Here is a 13,795-nt window from a genome sequence, read left to right as displayed (position 1 = left end):
TTGGGGTCGGTAAGATATATATATATATATATATATATATATATATATATATATATATATATATATATATATATATATATATATATATATATATATATTATTATTATTATTATTATTATTTTTAAGAGCAAGGATGCATTACATTTAAAGTGACGCTAAAGGCATTTATAATGTTACAAAAGATTGAAAATGTCATATATAAATGCTATTCTTTTGAACTTTCTATTCATTCATTAAAGAATGCAGAAAAAAATGTTGCCACAAAAAATGAGATAAGATAATATTAAATAATAATAAACGTTTCTTGAGCACCAAATCAGTATATTAGAATGGTTACTGAAAGATCATGTGATAGCTTTGTCATCACAAGAATGAATTTTAAAATATATTAAAATAGAAAACAGTTATTTTAAATTGTAATACTATTTCACAATATTACTGTATTTTTTATTTATTAAATAAATGCAGCCTTTGTGAGCATAAGAGACTACTTTCAAAAATCTTACCAACCCCAAACTGAACGATTAAATTAATATTAAAGGCATGAGATGAAATCAAAATTTCCTGACTTCAAATAGCTTAATTTCCTGGGCAAATAACCTCACATTCTGTCATTTTAGACCATAAATGAGGAAGCATTTATAATATTTACTTGAATTCAAAGGACTGCATTAACGGATGGCATTGTATCGCCATGGCATATACTGTATAAGGCAAACCAGTGATGTGAGAACAGGATCTTTACAAAAGCCAGTGTCATACACCAAAGTACAAAACAACCAGGGTTTGACACTCACTGAAATGAGACAGTTATAAGCAACAAACTCTATGATACCAAGAAATGGAGTGACCTATTTTGATACCTGATACGGATCACAATTTCAAAGACATAAATAACTCTGATCCAGGTCATACATTTGTGATGTTTTCTGCTTCTGATGATGGGTTATTTGTCTTGCCCCCATCTGTAGGCACACTGCTGTATTGGCAGTCTGTGGACATATTGATTGTAGGCTTAGCTGGAGACCCAGACGCTGGTAAACTGTTCTTCTGGGCTGCATCATGGTAGTCCAGCCAGTAAAAGGAAAGCATCAGGAAAATAGCTGATAAGGCCACTGAGATGCTGCAGGCCAGGAACACAAACGTGTACTGTCCGGTTCTGTCCACAAGCATTCCTGTAACACAAGTACAGAGATATGATCACATTTAACAGCTCCTTTCATATCTAGAGAACTACAAAAAATACAAATAAAAATAAAAACCTTAAGATTTCAATTTTTTTTGTTGAAAGAAGTCTCCTCTTCTCACCATGGCTGCATTTATTTGATTAAAAATACAGTAAAACCATAATACAGCAAAATATTACTACATTTAAAGTGATGGCAAAGCTGAATTTTCTGCATCATTACTCCAGTCTTCAGTGTCACACGCACCTTCAGAAATTATTTAAATATACTCATTTGGTGCGCAATTATTAACAGTTATTATTGGTGCTCAGTTATTAACAATGGTTCTTATTAATATCAATGTTGAAAGCAGTTGTGCTGTTTTTTTGTCAAAACCATGACACATTTTTTTTCAGGACTCTTTGATGAATAGAACAAGTTCAAAAGAACAGCAATTTTTGTAACAAAAACTTTTCTAACATGTCTTTACTATCACTTTTGATCAATTTAGTGCATACTTGCTAGAGCTGCACAATTCTGGATGAATTGAGAATCATGATTTTTTTTGTTTCAAACAGAGAGCTTCAGTCTATTTGAATGAATGATTCAATACATTTTTAAAAGTCACTTGTCGATGTAATCGACACAATCGTTATTTGAAGCACCAAGTTACTTTCAAAAAGTGATTTGCTCTATTTTGGTCAGTGTTTATATCCGAACTATAAACTTTTATCCCAGTACTTTTGTGATAATATGAATAAAAAGATTGTGTGCTTCACAAAGTGGTTGTTTGTGAAGCTGTAAGACCTTGTGTAGCCCCGCCCCCTTTCTTCCCTAAGATAAGGTTGACCATTAAGTCAAAAATATGTGTATTAGTAGCAGTAGCACTCCAAGGTGCTATGTTGTGCTTGGCTCAACTAATAATGACATTTCTGTGTGAGAAAGAGCCGGTCCAATTTGAGAACACGGCCTCTACTCCCACCAACACGCAAATCCAGATTAGAGCTGTTACAATGGAGGAGACATTCCATTCTTTTTAATCAAACACAGGCCCACACCTAGTTACACAATCACAGATATATTTTTATGCTATAACATAGTGATTCTCTCTTTATGGCATGAATGGTTGGGAATGCCTTTACCATTTTTTATGGGACTTTACTTTGACAGTTGAGACGTGACAGGAAAGAACGTTCATTTCCTGATCCAAGCCAGATTTGATTAAGAGCCTGGGATAACAGCAGTTTCATTTTTAGGTTCATAGACTTCTTTTTTTACATTAAGATTTTAGGGTAAAATTGTTATGAATGTGTAACTAAGTAATTGATAAAACATTTTCTGTGGTGAAGTAAATACTACAGAAAACATGAACAAGTTAGTTCAGGCAAGAATGAACAAAATAAAAAATATAATTAATTCTATACTCAATTCAAGCTTGTAGAAATTAAAGTCTAAATTTCAATGTTATAAAATTAAGTAAAACCTACTCAACTTTTCTGATACTGCTGTTCCCATCATGCAGTGGGGCATGAATAATTAATAAGGTTGATTTTTCTCTGTTTTCCAGCTTTATTTACAAGCTTTAATCATTGCTTTTGTTGTCAGGTTTAGTAACTTTCCATTTTGTGACATTTGGAGTTCATTTTCTACTCAAAATGACATTCATCCTCAAAAACAATCCATTGAATGTTAACGTTATTGTGTACCAAGTATTGAGGTCTCTGTGTTCAGGTGCTGCGATACTTCTATTATGTAGATATCGTGTCTACACAATATCTATTGTATTACATTTAATTGGATGTCTCTAACTAAAGCTTTGAGTAAAAAATTGCAGTAAAAAAAGGAAACTTCAAGTAAGTAGAAATTACTCAACAACCTTTAACTGGACAAGTTAAAGTTACTTATTTTCTTTGTTAATTTAGGCAGATGGTCATACAACTGTAGAGGAGATAAAAAAATCTAAATTCAAACTTTAGGGAAAAAAGTGCAACACACTTAAAAATAGATGTGACTTTATTTCTAAAAGTCAAGCTATGTTTGTGGAGTTGAGTGCTGCACAGTTTGAAATAATAAAATAAATACACTTAAAAAAAATGTGTATAGCACCTTTTAGAAATAAAGCATAATAAAGTGTCTCACAAATCATATATTTAAAAAATAAAACACATGCACACATTAGTAAATGCAAGTCTATGAAAATAATTTAAACAAGATTTAAAAAGAGAGACAGATTCAGCAAAATCTAAATGGCCATGTGTTGACAACTGCATTTGTTTTTAAGAACAAATGTTCTGAATAGGTCATAAAGCTGAAAGCACAAGAATTATGCAGCTTACTTTCCAAACTTTCCTAAAGTATTTAATGTCAACCACACAACTACAAAATGTTTTGTTTATCAGGGATGTTGCTAGACCCGAACGTCCTACTAATGGTGAGAAGCTAGAAACGCCCAAGCTATATCCATAGAAACTAACAATACTTGTTGTCTCAAGTCTAGGACAGGAACAAATGTTGAAATACCAGCAAGACCACATTTAAAACAGTCCATGTCTGTTTTCAATGGATGGCATCTGGAGTTTAGATGCCTATAGATCTTGCTTGGGCTAAGTCATGTCGGAAAGATCGTATTTATTAGTTGAACGAACATGAATGCCACCAGAAATTCATAATTACGACTCCCCAACTCGTAAATACTAACTTCCCAGAAGGACTTGAACACACCATCCCCCAGTTAGTGTGGCTTAAGCTAGTCCCAGACTAAAGTGCATGTTTGAGCCGTTTTAACTGAAAGCATCTTGCACTGACATATCTTATTGTTTCCACATTGACATATCCATTGTTTTGTCGAAAGATGCACACCAGTAATGTTTTTTTCTAAGGCACGTTTAAAAAAGCTAACTAAACTAAACTAAGGCCTAATCCTGGCTAAGCCCTGTCTGTGAAACCAGGCCCATGTGTTCATCTCATTTCAGTCATACACATGTAGGCAGTGACATGGTGCTGTCGACCTACATTGCACATAATTCCAAACACAAAGTTTATATGTTACCTGCAAGGGGAGGTCCTATCAGCAGTGTGACGCTTTCCATGATAGACAGCAGGCCGAGGGCAGATGGGAACCGACTCATCTCCACTGTATCCATCAGGACGGTAAACATCAGCGAGCCTACCACGCTCATGGACAGTCCGTAAGTCAGTACGTAAATTAACAGCACAGTGAAACTGGGAGAAATGCAGCAAATACTATTACTGAGTCCATTTATTAGGAGTGCGGCTGAGAAAACGTAGATGTGTCGACCTTTAAACCAGGATAGGCTGAAGAGCACTCCGGCGGGAGGCCGCACAATAATGTTGACGAAGCCCAGGATGGAAAGCAGCAGGGCCGCTCGGCTTGGATCCATATTGTGAGCCGACGCATACGGGACCAGGTAAATAAGTGGCACCACAAACCCCAGCATCATCCAAGTGATGCCCAGTGAAAACACCCGAAATCGCAGGTTACTGCAGAAGAGATCAAAGGCCATGTGTCTTCTGAGGGACGATGCGAAGCTCTGACAGATGCCCAGCCCACATCCCTTTTTGCCTGGGGGTCTGGAACCGTTGCTCATCACCTCTGACTTTTTGGGCTTGCGAGGCCTGACCGGTCTCATAACGGCTCCGCAAACACAGCAGTTGAGCAGCACAGCTCCAAGTACCAGAAAGCTTCCTCTCCAGCCCAGCTTACTCTGAAGATAGTCACCTAAAAAGGGCAATGTAGACAGACCCAGAGCAGTACCAGTGGAGGACATCGCGTTGGCAAAAGGACGACGGCGCACAAAGTAGTGGCCAAGTATGGTGACAGCGGGCTGGAAGCTGAAACAGAAACCCAAACCTGTAAAGCAAACAGAGGGTTATGCGTTATATTGTTGTTATTATTATTATATGGTTTAAAGGTGCACTATGTAACTTTTCCGTCCACTAGAGGTCGCCTGTTCAAAACAAGGGCGTAGTTTGATGACGCCACGTTTGAGCGCAGAATCTTGGGACATGTGGTCTTCACCTGACAGCCGGTGGGAAAGACTCGGGATAGGACTCGGGCAGAAATCATGTTCATGGATGTGATTATTAACGTTACTGTAGCATGAAGCAGAGCAGGACAGAGTGTTGTGGTGCTGAGCAAGGCCGCTGGAGCGATTGTTAATGAGAAGAGCAGCGGGACTTTTATTATGACACAGTCGCCGGCGCCACTTCCGGTTTTCCGGTCATGAGTACGAGGTAACGCAGCTCTGTTTATTATATTAGAAACATCTGAGTGTGTTCAAAATTATGTTATGACGTTACTCTGTGCGTTCACTCGACGGCTGCTATGACACTTGTTCACACTGCAGTGAGAGTAAAACGTTTCTGCAAAATAAAACCGGAAACCGAGGGGAACAAAGATATGGCGTAATCGACAGGCGACTCCCTCACACGTCCCGGTTCCTTGGTTAAAATAGCAATTTCTCACGATTTACAAATAGTTGGAAACATTTGGGATATTGTAAGTACTCAACTGAACAAAATATATAACACTGGCCTAGTGGTTTTTGGATATTTTACTCAAAAAAAAAACAATTCATAATCAATCAATAATAATTAAGTGAATTTAATATTAGTAGTATACCATTTCATCAATCAATGTATAATAAATACATAAAATTAGTAACTGTAGATAATACATTTATTTAAATAACACATTTAGTTATGATTAAACAATATAATAATAATAATATTATATTATGTAATAATAATTAATTAATAATATAAATTAAATGCTCATGTTTTATTTACTTGTCAACTACCTGAGCTACAACTGTGATTACGTTTATTTATTATTTATTTAATTAATAATAATAGTAATAATAATATTTATTATGACCAAATATTCAATTACATAGAATTTTTTTAAACATACAATTTTATTTAACATAATATTAAACATTTAATTAATATTGATATTATTTATATTAATATAATTTTATAAATTTATAAATAATATATTTATTTAAATTTAAATTTATATTTACTGGTTGTATCACTCTGCTTTTTGCTACAGTACATCAATTTTTAACATTTGGAACTATTTTTGTGGGTGGTCATTTTAATCAAATATACATAATTAAAAAAGCATCACACTTGCAGTAGAGGTGTTGTACTGAATGCTTGAAGCCAAATAACAGCCACGCTGATACTAAGCATAGCTGGATTCTTGTGTGACATTGCTCAAGAAATAACCACATCATGTTTGTATTCATATACTTATTCATGTCAGGTCAGCCAGTAAAGCGCTTAGTGATAACTCTTTATATAATCCCTATGACGTTTATGTAATCATTGCGGTTTCTCTTTTATGTACAGATCAATCAAGATGTCATAATCACTTTCTCTGGGGACTTACTGACCTGTGATGACCCCAGTAGTGATGTATAAGTCAACTATTGAATGTGAGAAAGAGCTGGCCGCCATCCCCAAACCACTCAGCACTCCCCCAAACATCACTGTCGCCCGGCAACCGAAACGCTCCACCAGCACACTACACAGAGGACCTGGAAGACAAATGCTTTTGTTAAAATAAATTCTTTAATTTGAGATGGCTTAGTCTGATGTCCCAACATGACATATAATCCTACAGCTCATTTTCAACAACCAGCTACTCAAAACACCACCAATGTACTGCCTTGTTCAATATGTTAAGCAAATTACATTTACATTTAGTCATTTAGCAGACACTTTTATCCAAAGCGACTTACAAATGAGGGAAATAGAAGCAGCTAGAGCAGTCTAAGGGCAACAATATCAACAATATGCAAGTGCTGTAACAAATCTCAGTTAATCTAGCACAGAACAGATTTTTTTTTTTTTTTTAATAAATAAATTAGACAGACAGACAATGAATAGAATGATAAGTGCTCTTCTCGATCGGTCAGGTGTTGCTGGAAAAGATATGTCTTTAGACGTTTTCTGAAAATGGCTACAGACTCGGCCGCACGAATTGAGATAGGCAGGTCATTCCACCAGGTGGAATGTCAAATGTCAACATACAAGCAATTGACACATGGCAGCTCAAGAGGTACACTTAAGTGTGTGTAATAAATGTTGGATCTAGCTGTTCCTCTTTTTTTTTTTTATTACCATGACTGCTACTATAAACCAAATTCACAGTAAACATGGTAACCAAACACTGACTTTTAATTACCATGTCTGCTGGATCTAATATACAGTGCCTTGCGCAATTATTCATATCCATCATTTTTTTTCACATTTTGTTATGTTGCAGATGTAACATCGTAAAAATAAAAGCTGAAATAATTGCATTGCATAAGTATTCATACACTTTTCTGCGTCACTTGAAATTTAGCTCAGGTCAGGAGCATTCCAGTTTCACTTGTAGATGTTACTATGTTGTAGATGAGTTAACCTATGGCAAATTCAATTGAATGGTTATGATTTGGAAAGGCACACACCTCTCAATAAAAGGTCAAACAGCTGAAAATGCATATCAGAGCAAAAACCAAGCCATGAGGTCAAAAGACCTGCTTGTAGTACTCAGAGACAGGATTCTGTCAAGACACAGATATGGAGACAGAGCGACTCGCGTCATAATCTGAAGATCACGCCCACCGGGGGGGGGGGGGGGGGAACAATCGAACGCTCTCCATTGACTTTACATTGCGTGAAGTGGCCTCCTTGTCATTTCGGACTTATAACAAAAAACAGAACAATGTCTAAAAGTGGATATGTGAAAAAGTGTACAGCAAACAAGCTAAACAAAACCTACAACCAAAAACCCAGAAGTTTTTATAAGCTGTTGACCCAAAAAACTAGCGTTTAAGGACAAAAAAGTGGATACAGGCCATTGAGACAGAGCCACTACAGGGGAATGTAATCAGCGACAGGAAATATAATGTATAAACCTGACATTTGGATATTTGACTTAACAGTGACAAAATGTTTACTGCACACATACGCATACTGAGTGTCAGGATCCCAAAATGTACCCATTCTTCCTGCTGAAGCGTCACGTTTTACTGCCTTTATCCACTTTTGTCTCCTTAAACTCTCGTTTTTTTGGGTCGACAGCTTATAAAAACTTATTTCTGTGTTGTTTAGCTTGTTTGCTGTACACTTTGTCACATATCAGCTTTTAGACATTGTTCTGTTTTTTGTTATAAGTCCGAAATGACAAGGAGGCAGCCTCACGCATCAATGGAAAAGCCTCATGCAAAGTCAATGGAGAGCGTTGGATTGTTTTCCCCCCTGGTGTGGGCGTGGCCTAAATACGCTCTGTCTCTATGGGGGGAATTCTGCTGCATTGAAGGTTCACAGAAGCATGTAGCCTCAATAATCCTTAATGGAAGAAGTTTGGAACAACCAGGACTCTTCTTAGAGCTGGCCTCCTGGTCAAACTGAGCAATCAATGGAGAAGGGTCTTGGTAAGAGCGGCGAACAAGAAGCTGATGGTCACTCTAGTTGAGCTCCATAGTCATGTATGGAGATGGGAGAAACTCACAGAAGGACAAACATCTCTGCAACACTCCACTTATCTGGGCTTTATGGCTCTCCTCAGTGAAGACACATGAATACCCAATTGGAATTTGAAAAAAAGCACCTGAAGGACTTTCTCAGACTGTGAGAAACAAGATTCTCTGGTCTAATGAACCTCAGGCGCTGAGGCACTGCTCATCGCCTGCACAATACCATCCCAACAGTAAAGTGTGGTGGCAGCATCTATATCATAATATAGAGATAGGCTTTATGAAACACTAGTCCAGAGCATTCAGAACCTCGGACAGGGCAAAAGGTTCACCTCCCAACAGCACAATGACCCCGCACACAGCTAAGACAATGCAAGAGCGGCTTATGAACAACTCTGTAAATGTCCTTTCACAAGTTCACGCTTACATATAATTTAGAGGGGGTAAATTTAAATGTGTATTTGACGTGCTGTCCGGGGGGCTCAGCCTCGGAATTTGGCCCGAACCCAGAGTACTCCCCCTGTGTATGTAAGTGGTTAGAACTAAAAGTGTGGAGAAGGGGTGGTGGAGGGATGCTGATGAACTGTCAGCAAACGGAGGTAAGATATATAATATATATATTGTTGAGTGGCTGACTGCTCTCCACTCGTGTCAATTATCTGAACGTGCTCCTCCCGAACTTAGTTAATAAAACATCATTGAGTGGCCCAGCCAGAGCCCGGGCTTGAACCCAATCGAACATCTCTGGAGAAACCTTCAAATGTCTGTCCACTGATGGTTCCTATCCAACCTGACAGAGCTTGAGAGGAACGGAGGAGAAGAATGACAGAAAATCGCCAAATGCAGATGTGCAAAGCTTGTCTCATCATACCCAAAAAGACTTGAGGCTGTAAAGGTGCTTCAACTAAAAACTGCATTAAGGGTGCAAATACAGTACTTATGCAATGTACTTATTTCAGTTTTTACTTTTTAATAAACATGTTAAGTTGTCACATCTGTTGTTTGCTTTGTCATTATGGTGTATGGAGTGTAGATTGATGTGAAAAAAAGTCATTTAAAGTAGTATAATATAAGGCCAATGACTTCTTCAGAGAGTAATGCTAAATTAATTGCGTACTTATGCATTCAGTGCAGTTACCTGATTAAGAGAATGACATCTGATTAAACAAAATTATGCATAACGCTACTCTGATTGACTGCATGAGTATGACTGCATATATATGCAATATTAACCCTCTGGTACTCTTTGGTCATTTTAGATTTTTTAAAATGCTTTACTTAGTCTGAATAGTACGAAACTTGGTGACTTTTGAGAAAAAAATGTTTTAGTATCATAAAATCCCCTCGAAATACAAAATATTAAATACAAAATACTTTTTGAATATAGTACATTAATTACACACAAACACAAAAAAGGTTATACTCCTTGTCTTTGGTTCATTCTGACCACCAGAATCACCCCAACGTTAAGACTACCGGAGGGTTAAAAAAGGAGTATAAACTTATTGAATAGAAATAAGAGAGGGGCTGAGTTAAATAGTTTGGTAATTTAATTTAATTGTTGATTAGTGTCGTGTAGTATCTGGAGTGGTGGTATTTTTGAAGGTTGAATTTTAATTAAGTGGGACCCAGTTTACTATCTAGACACAACTATAAGACAGCCATTCATAGGTTTATTCTCCCAAAATGTGTAAACACTGTGACACTTTCAGAACATTGCTTTGTTTTTAAAACAGCCTGAGTCCACCACGTTGGCTCGTAAGTTTTGGGGTGGGACTTCTTGTTTGCCCAACCAATGGTAGATGGGCAAAGTGTTCGGGAAACCTGTCTGAAAATCATTATTTTTGCAATTTTGTTTGGTTGTACTAGTGGAGAAGAAATTACAAACTGTGAATCCTTACCTCCAGCGTGCAGAACTGATGTCATTATTGACGGCACCCAAGATGTCTCACTGTTACTGGCTTTAAATTCTTCCTGAAGATCTAAGTAGAAGATGCCAATGCACGCGGGAAAGGCCAGTGTTAGAGCTAAGACCAGGATGGTAGCCACCAGGACCACCCATCCCCAGCCTCCATCTGGAGCATCTTGACCAGAAGGGGGTCCTGGTCCTTGTTTTTCTCCCTCAGATTCAGGCTCACATAGCTCCCCCGCCTGCTCCTCCATGCTGGAAGGTTGTTGAGGTGCCATATTTTCTTAAATGATGGAAATCAAGTCACTGCCGTCCAGGTTTTTCCTCCTGTTTTTTCTCCGGGGGGCTTTGGCCTCTCAGCACCAGACGAGCAGGGAAACACATTTTGGATATTCTATATCATCAAAATAAATGAATAAAGCTCCATTTAAAACATTTTCCATACAAACACAATACTCTTAAAAACAGAATTTTTCAAATATAGAAAATCTTATAAATATTAGGAAGAGCTTCAAAAGTGAGTTCTAGTATGTACGTGTCAAACTGCTGTTTACTCTTCAAGTTCAAGTAGACCAGAGGGCGAAAGGTGTAATTTGTCACATCCACCATAGAAATTTTTCAGTTTGTTTCATCTGTAACTGAATATTAACCAACTGAACACTTGTCTAAAACTTAACACATCTGGATGTGGAAATAGTAATTTTTCGTTCATGAACAAATATGTTTTTGAATTAATCTTTTAAGTCAATTAATGGAGTCAGTGAATTAATCTCTTTGAGAATTGAGAGTCTCTTTGAGAATATAACATGAGCAAATCACAATTGAGTGAGGGCTGTGAATTTCATTGGATGGACCAACTAAACGAACTTCAATGAACTGAACATTCATGTTATTGTTTAGTCTATAATTTATTTAGTCTATTATTGCTGTCTTATTTCTATAGTTTGATAAGTCACACTTATGCTTCTGATGATGCTAAATGCTTATGATGTTTAAAGTCACCATGAAATCAAAACTGATAATTCCTATTTGTTTAATGTAATATTGCAGTATTTATTATAAATGATTTATCCGTGCACATCATGGTAATAAAATACTGTATAATGAAGAAAAGTTCCAACTTCCATTTCATTTCGACTTTAAAAATGTTAGGGACTGTTCACACGGAATGTGCTTTTGCATTCTGTGCAGCTTGATCATTATTTGTCTATGTCCTCATGCATTAGATCATATTCATGATCATATTCGACCATTGTACTCTCGTCATTTGTAGCGCCTCACGCATATTGTTCTAAAAAAGTGGCGCTTAAATTGAAAAGTTCAACTTTTTAAACAAAAAACATTTCTCTGGGCCTTGCTTTTTTTCATTAAACTACCCTGTTTTTATCTTTCTGAATGTCCCCTTTGAATTTGTAAACCAAAATTTTAGAGGAAGATAAAGACAAATCAGTTAAATGAATGATTCACAAATTTAAAGGGATAGTTTACCCAAAACAACATTTTTGTCATCATTTACTCACCATCAAGTTGTTCCAAACCTGTATGAGTTTCTTTCTTCTGTTGAACACTAAAGAAGATATTTTTGAAGAATGTTGGTAACCAAACAGTTGACGGTATAGCCATTGACTTCCATAGTATTTTATGGTAGCTTCCATACTATTTTCCACAGTAAGTCAATGGGTGCCGTCACCCTTACGGAAATGAACCATGGTTTTACTACAAATAAAACCAAAAAATCATGGTTATTATAGTTAAACCATGGTAACCACAAATTTTGGCTTTGCTAACCATAGTTTAACCATGGTATTTGTGGTAAAACTGTGGTTATATAAATGGTAATCAATTAGCACAAAAAAAAACATGGTTACTACACTTTTACTAGCCTATAATAAAGCCATGGTTAATTTTCGAAATGTTATCTTTAGTGTTCAACAGAAGAAAGAAACTCATACAGGGTTGGAACAGCCTGGGGGTGAGTAAGTAACAAAATTTTCATTTTGGGGTAGCCCTTTAATGACTCAATCCTAATACATGAAAAAGACACCTGGCGTAACGATGTAACCTAAGGGTCACTGAACATCACTGGGATGAATCAAATCTCCACCACTAGTATTTTTGTTAACATTGTCATTCTCCTTTGTCTGTGGTGTTTTTGTTCAGTTTCTACAACATGTTTTAGGGTGTTGTGAACAGGATGACACCATAAAACATTTCTGCTGTTCCGGAAGAAGCGACTTTATAAATGTAGGCTACAACAAAGAAACTAAACCGAGAGCCGTACGTGTTTTTTTTTTATTATTTTTTTTTCAAAAAACCTAAGATGTGTTTGTCCGGCAAAAGTCTCATAACAAACCGTAATTTATTGAAAGTACCTGAAATTGACCACATCACCGGGATGACACCCGTCAAATGTCAAAATTTCATCCTGTTCTTCAAGCCCAATGTGAGTCGAAAAAGGCGCATTGCCGTGCTCAAGCAGGGTAAAATTCAAAGCGTGAAAAGCTAAACAACAAACGCACCTTTTAGCGCATTTTGAGGCGTCCACGCCAGTGCCCGCGCCTCGGAGACTGTCATATCAGCGGTAGGAGGAGACACTACGGATGAGAGCAGTTTCAGGATCCAGCCGATTAAGCAAAGGTTGATGTAACAAACAGTCTGTTCTCTCACATATCGCACTATGACTACATAACACAAATGGAGAGAGCTAAGTGGTAACGGCTCCTTTAACAGCAGAGAAATTTGAGCACCAGGCAGGGCGATGGCATTTCCTCTTGCCTTTCCCCCAGAGCGACTCAGTCTCATCCGCCTATAGTGCCGAGCTGAAGGGCGGGTTTCTGCATGCTGGCGTAGTTTAGCAAATATAGCCCCATAGATTTTATTTTGTTTTTAGTCCATTCATACAGCAAGTATTAGGATTATAAAAAGTAAAATTACCGCCTACAGTACTAGATTAAGAGTACCGATCCCATGACGCAGATGACCTTTGTGCAGAACGTGCACTCAGCTTCTAAATCCAAAACAAACATCTCATTCTTACCCCAAAACACGCTCGTTTATATTTCCAATACTCACCATTTACAAGTAAAAAACAAAACAAAAAAACATATTATGACCATTTTAATGTCAATTTATGTCACCTGAATTTAAGAGCAGAATCTCGAGTCAAGATATTTAAAGAAAAAAGAAAGAAAAAAAAGTCTGTGGAACTTTCATAAGTAACGTTAGAA

General features: G+C 37.0%; 1 protein-coding gene across 1 annotated transcript; it reads right to left on the bottom strand.

Moving 5' to 3' along the window:
- Window positions 1-129: 129 nt before the first annotated feature.
- Window positions 130-13,351, bottom strand: slc16a5a (solute carrier family 16 member 5a). The gene is made up of 5 exons (XM_079801414.1): window positions 13,088-13,351; window positions 10,561-10,962; window positions 6,587-6,730; window positions 4,216-5,037; window positions 130-1,175 (listed from the first exon to the last, which is right to left on the bottom strand). Exons 2-5 carry the CDS (start codon window positions 10,844-10,846, stop codon window positions 910-912), a joined length of 1,518 nt encoding a protein of 505 aa, XP_079657540.1. The 5' UTR covers window positions 10,847-10,962; window positions 13,088-13,351; the 3' UTR covers window positions 130-909.
- Between the last annotated feature and the right edge of the window lie 444 nt (window positions 13,352-13,795).

This window comes from Gobio gobio (genome assembly GCF_949357685.1).
Source record: "Gobio gobio genome assembly, chromosome: 20".
NCBI lineage: Eukaryota > Metazoa > Chordata > Actinopteri > Cypriniformes > Gobionidae > Gobio > Gobio gobio.
This window is presented reverse-complemented; position numbering and strand designations above follow the sequence as displayed.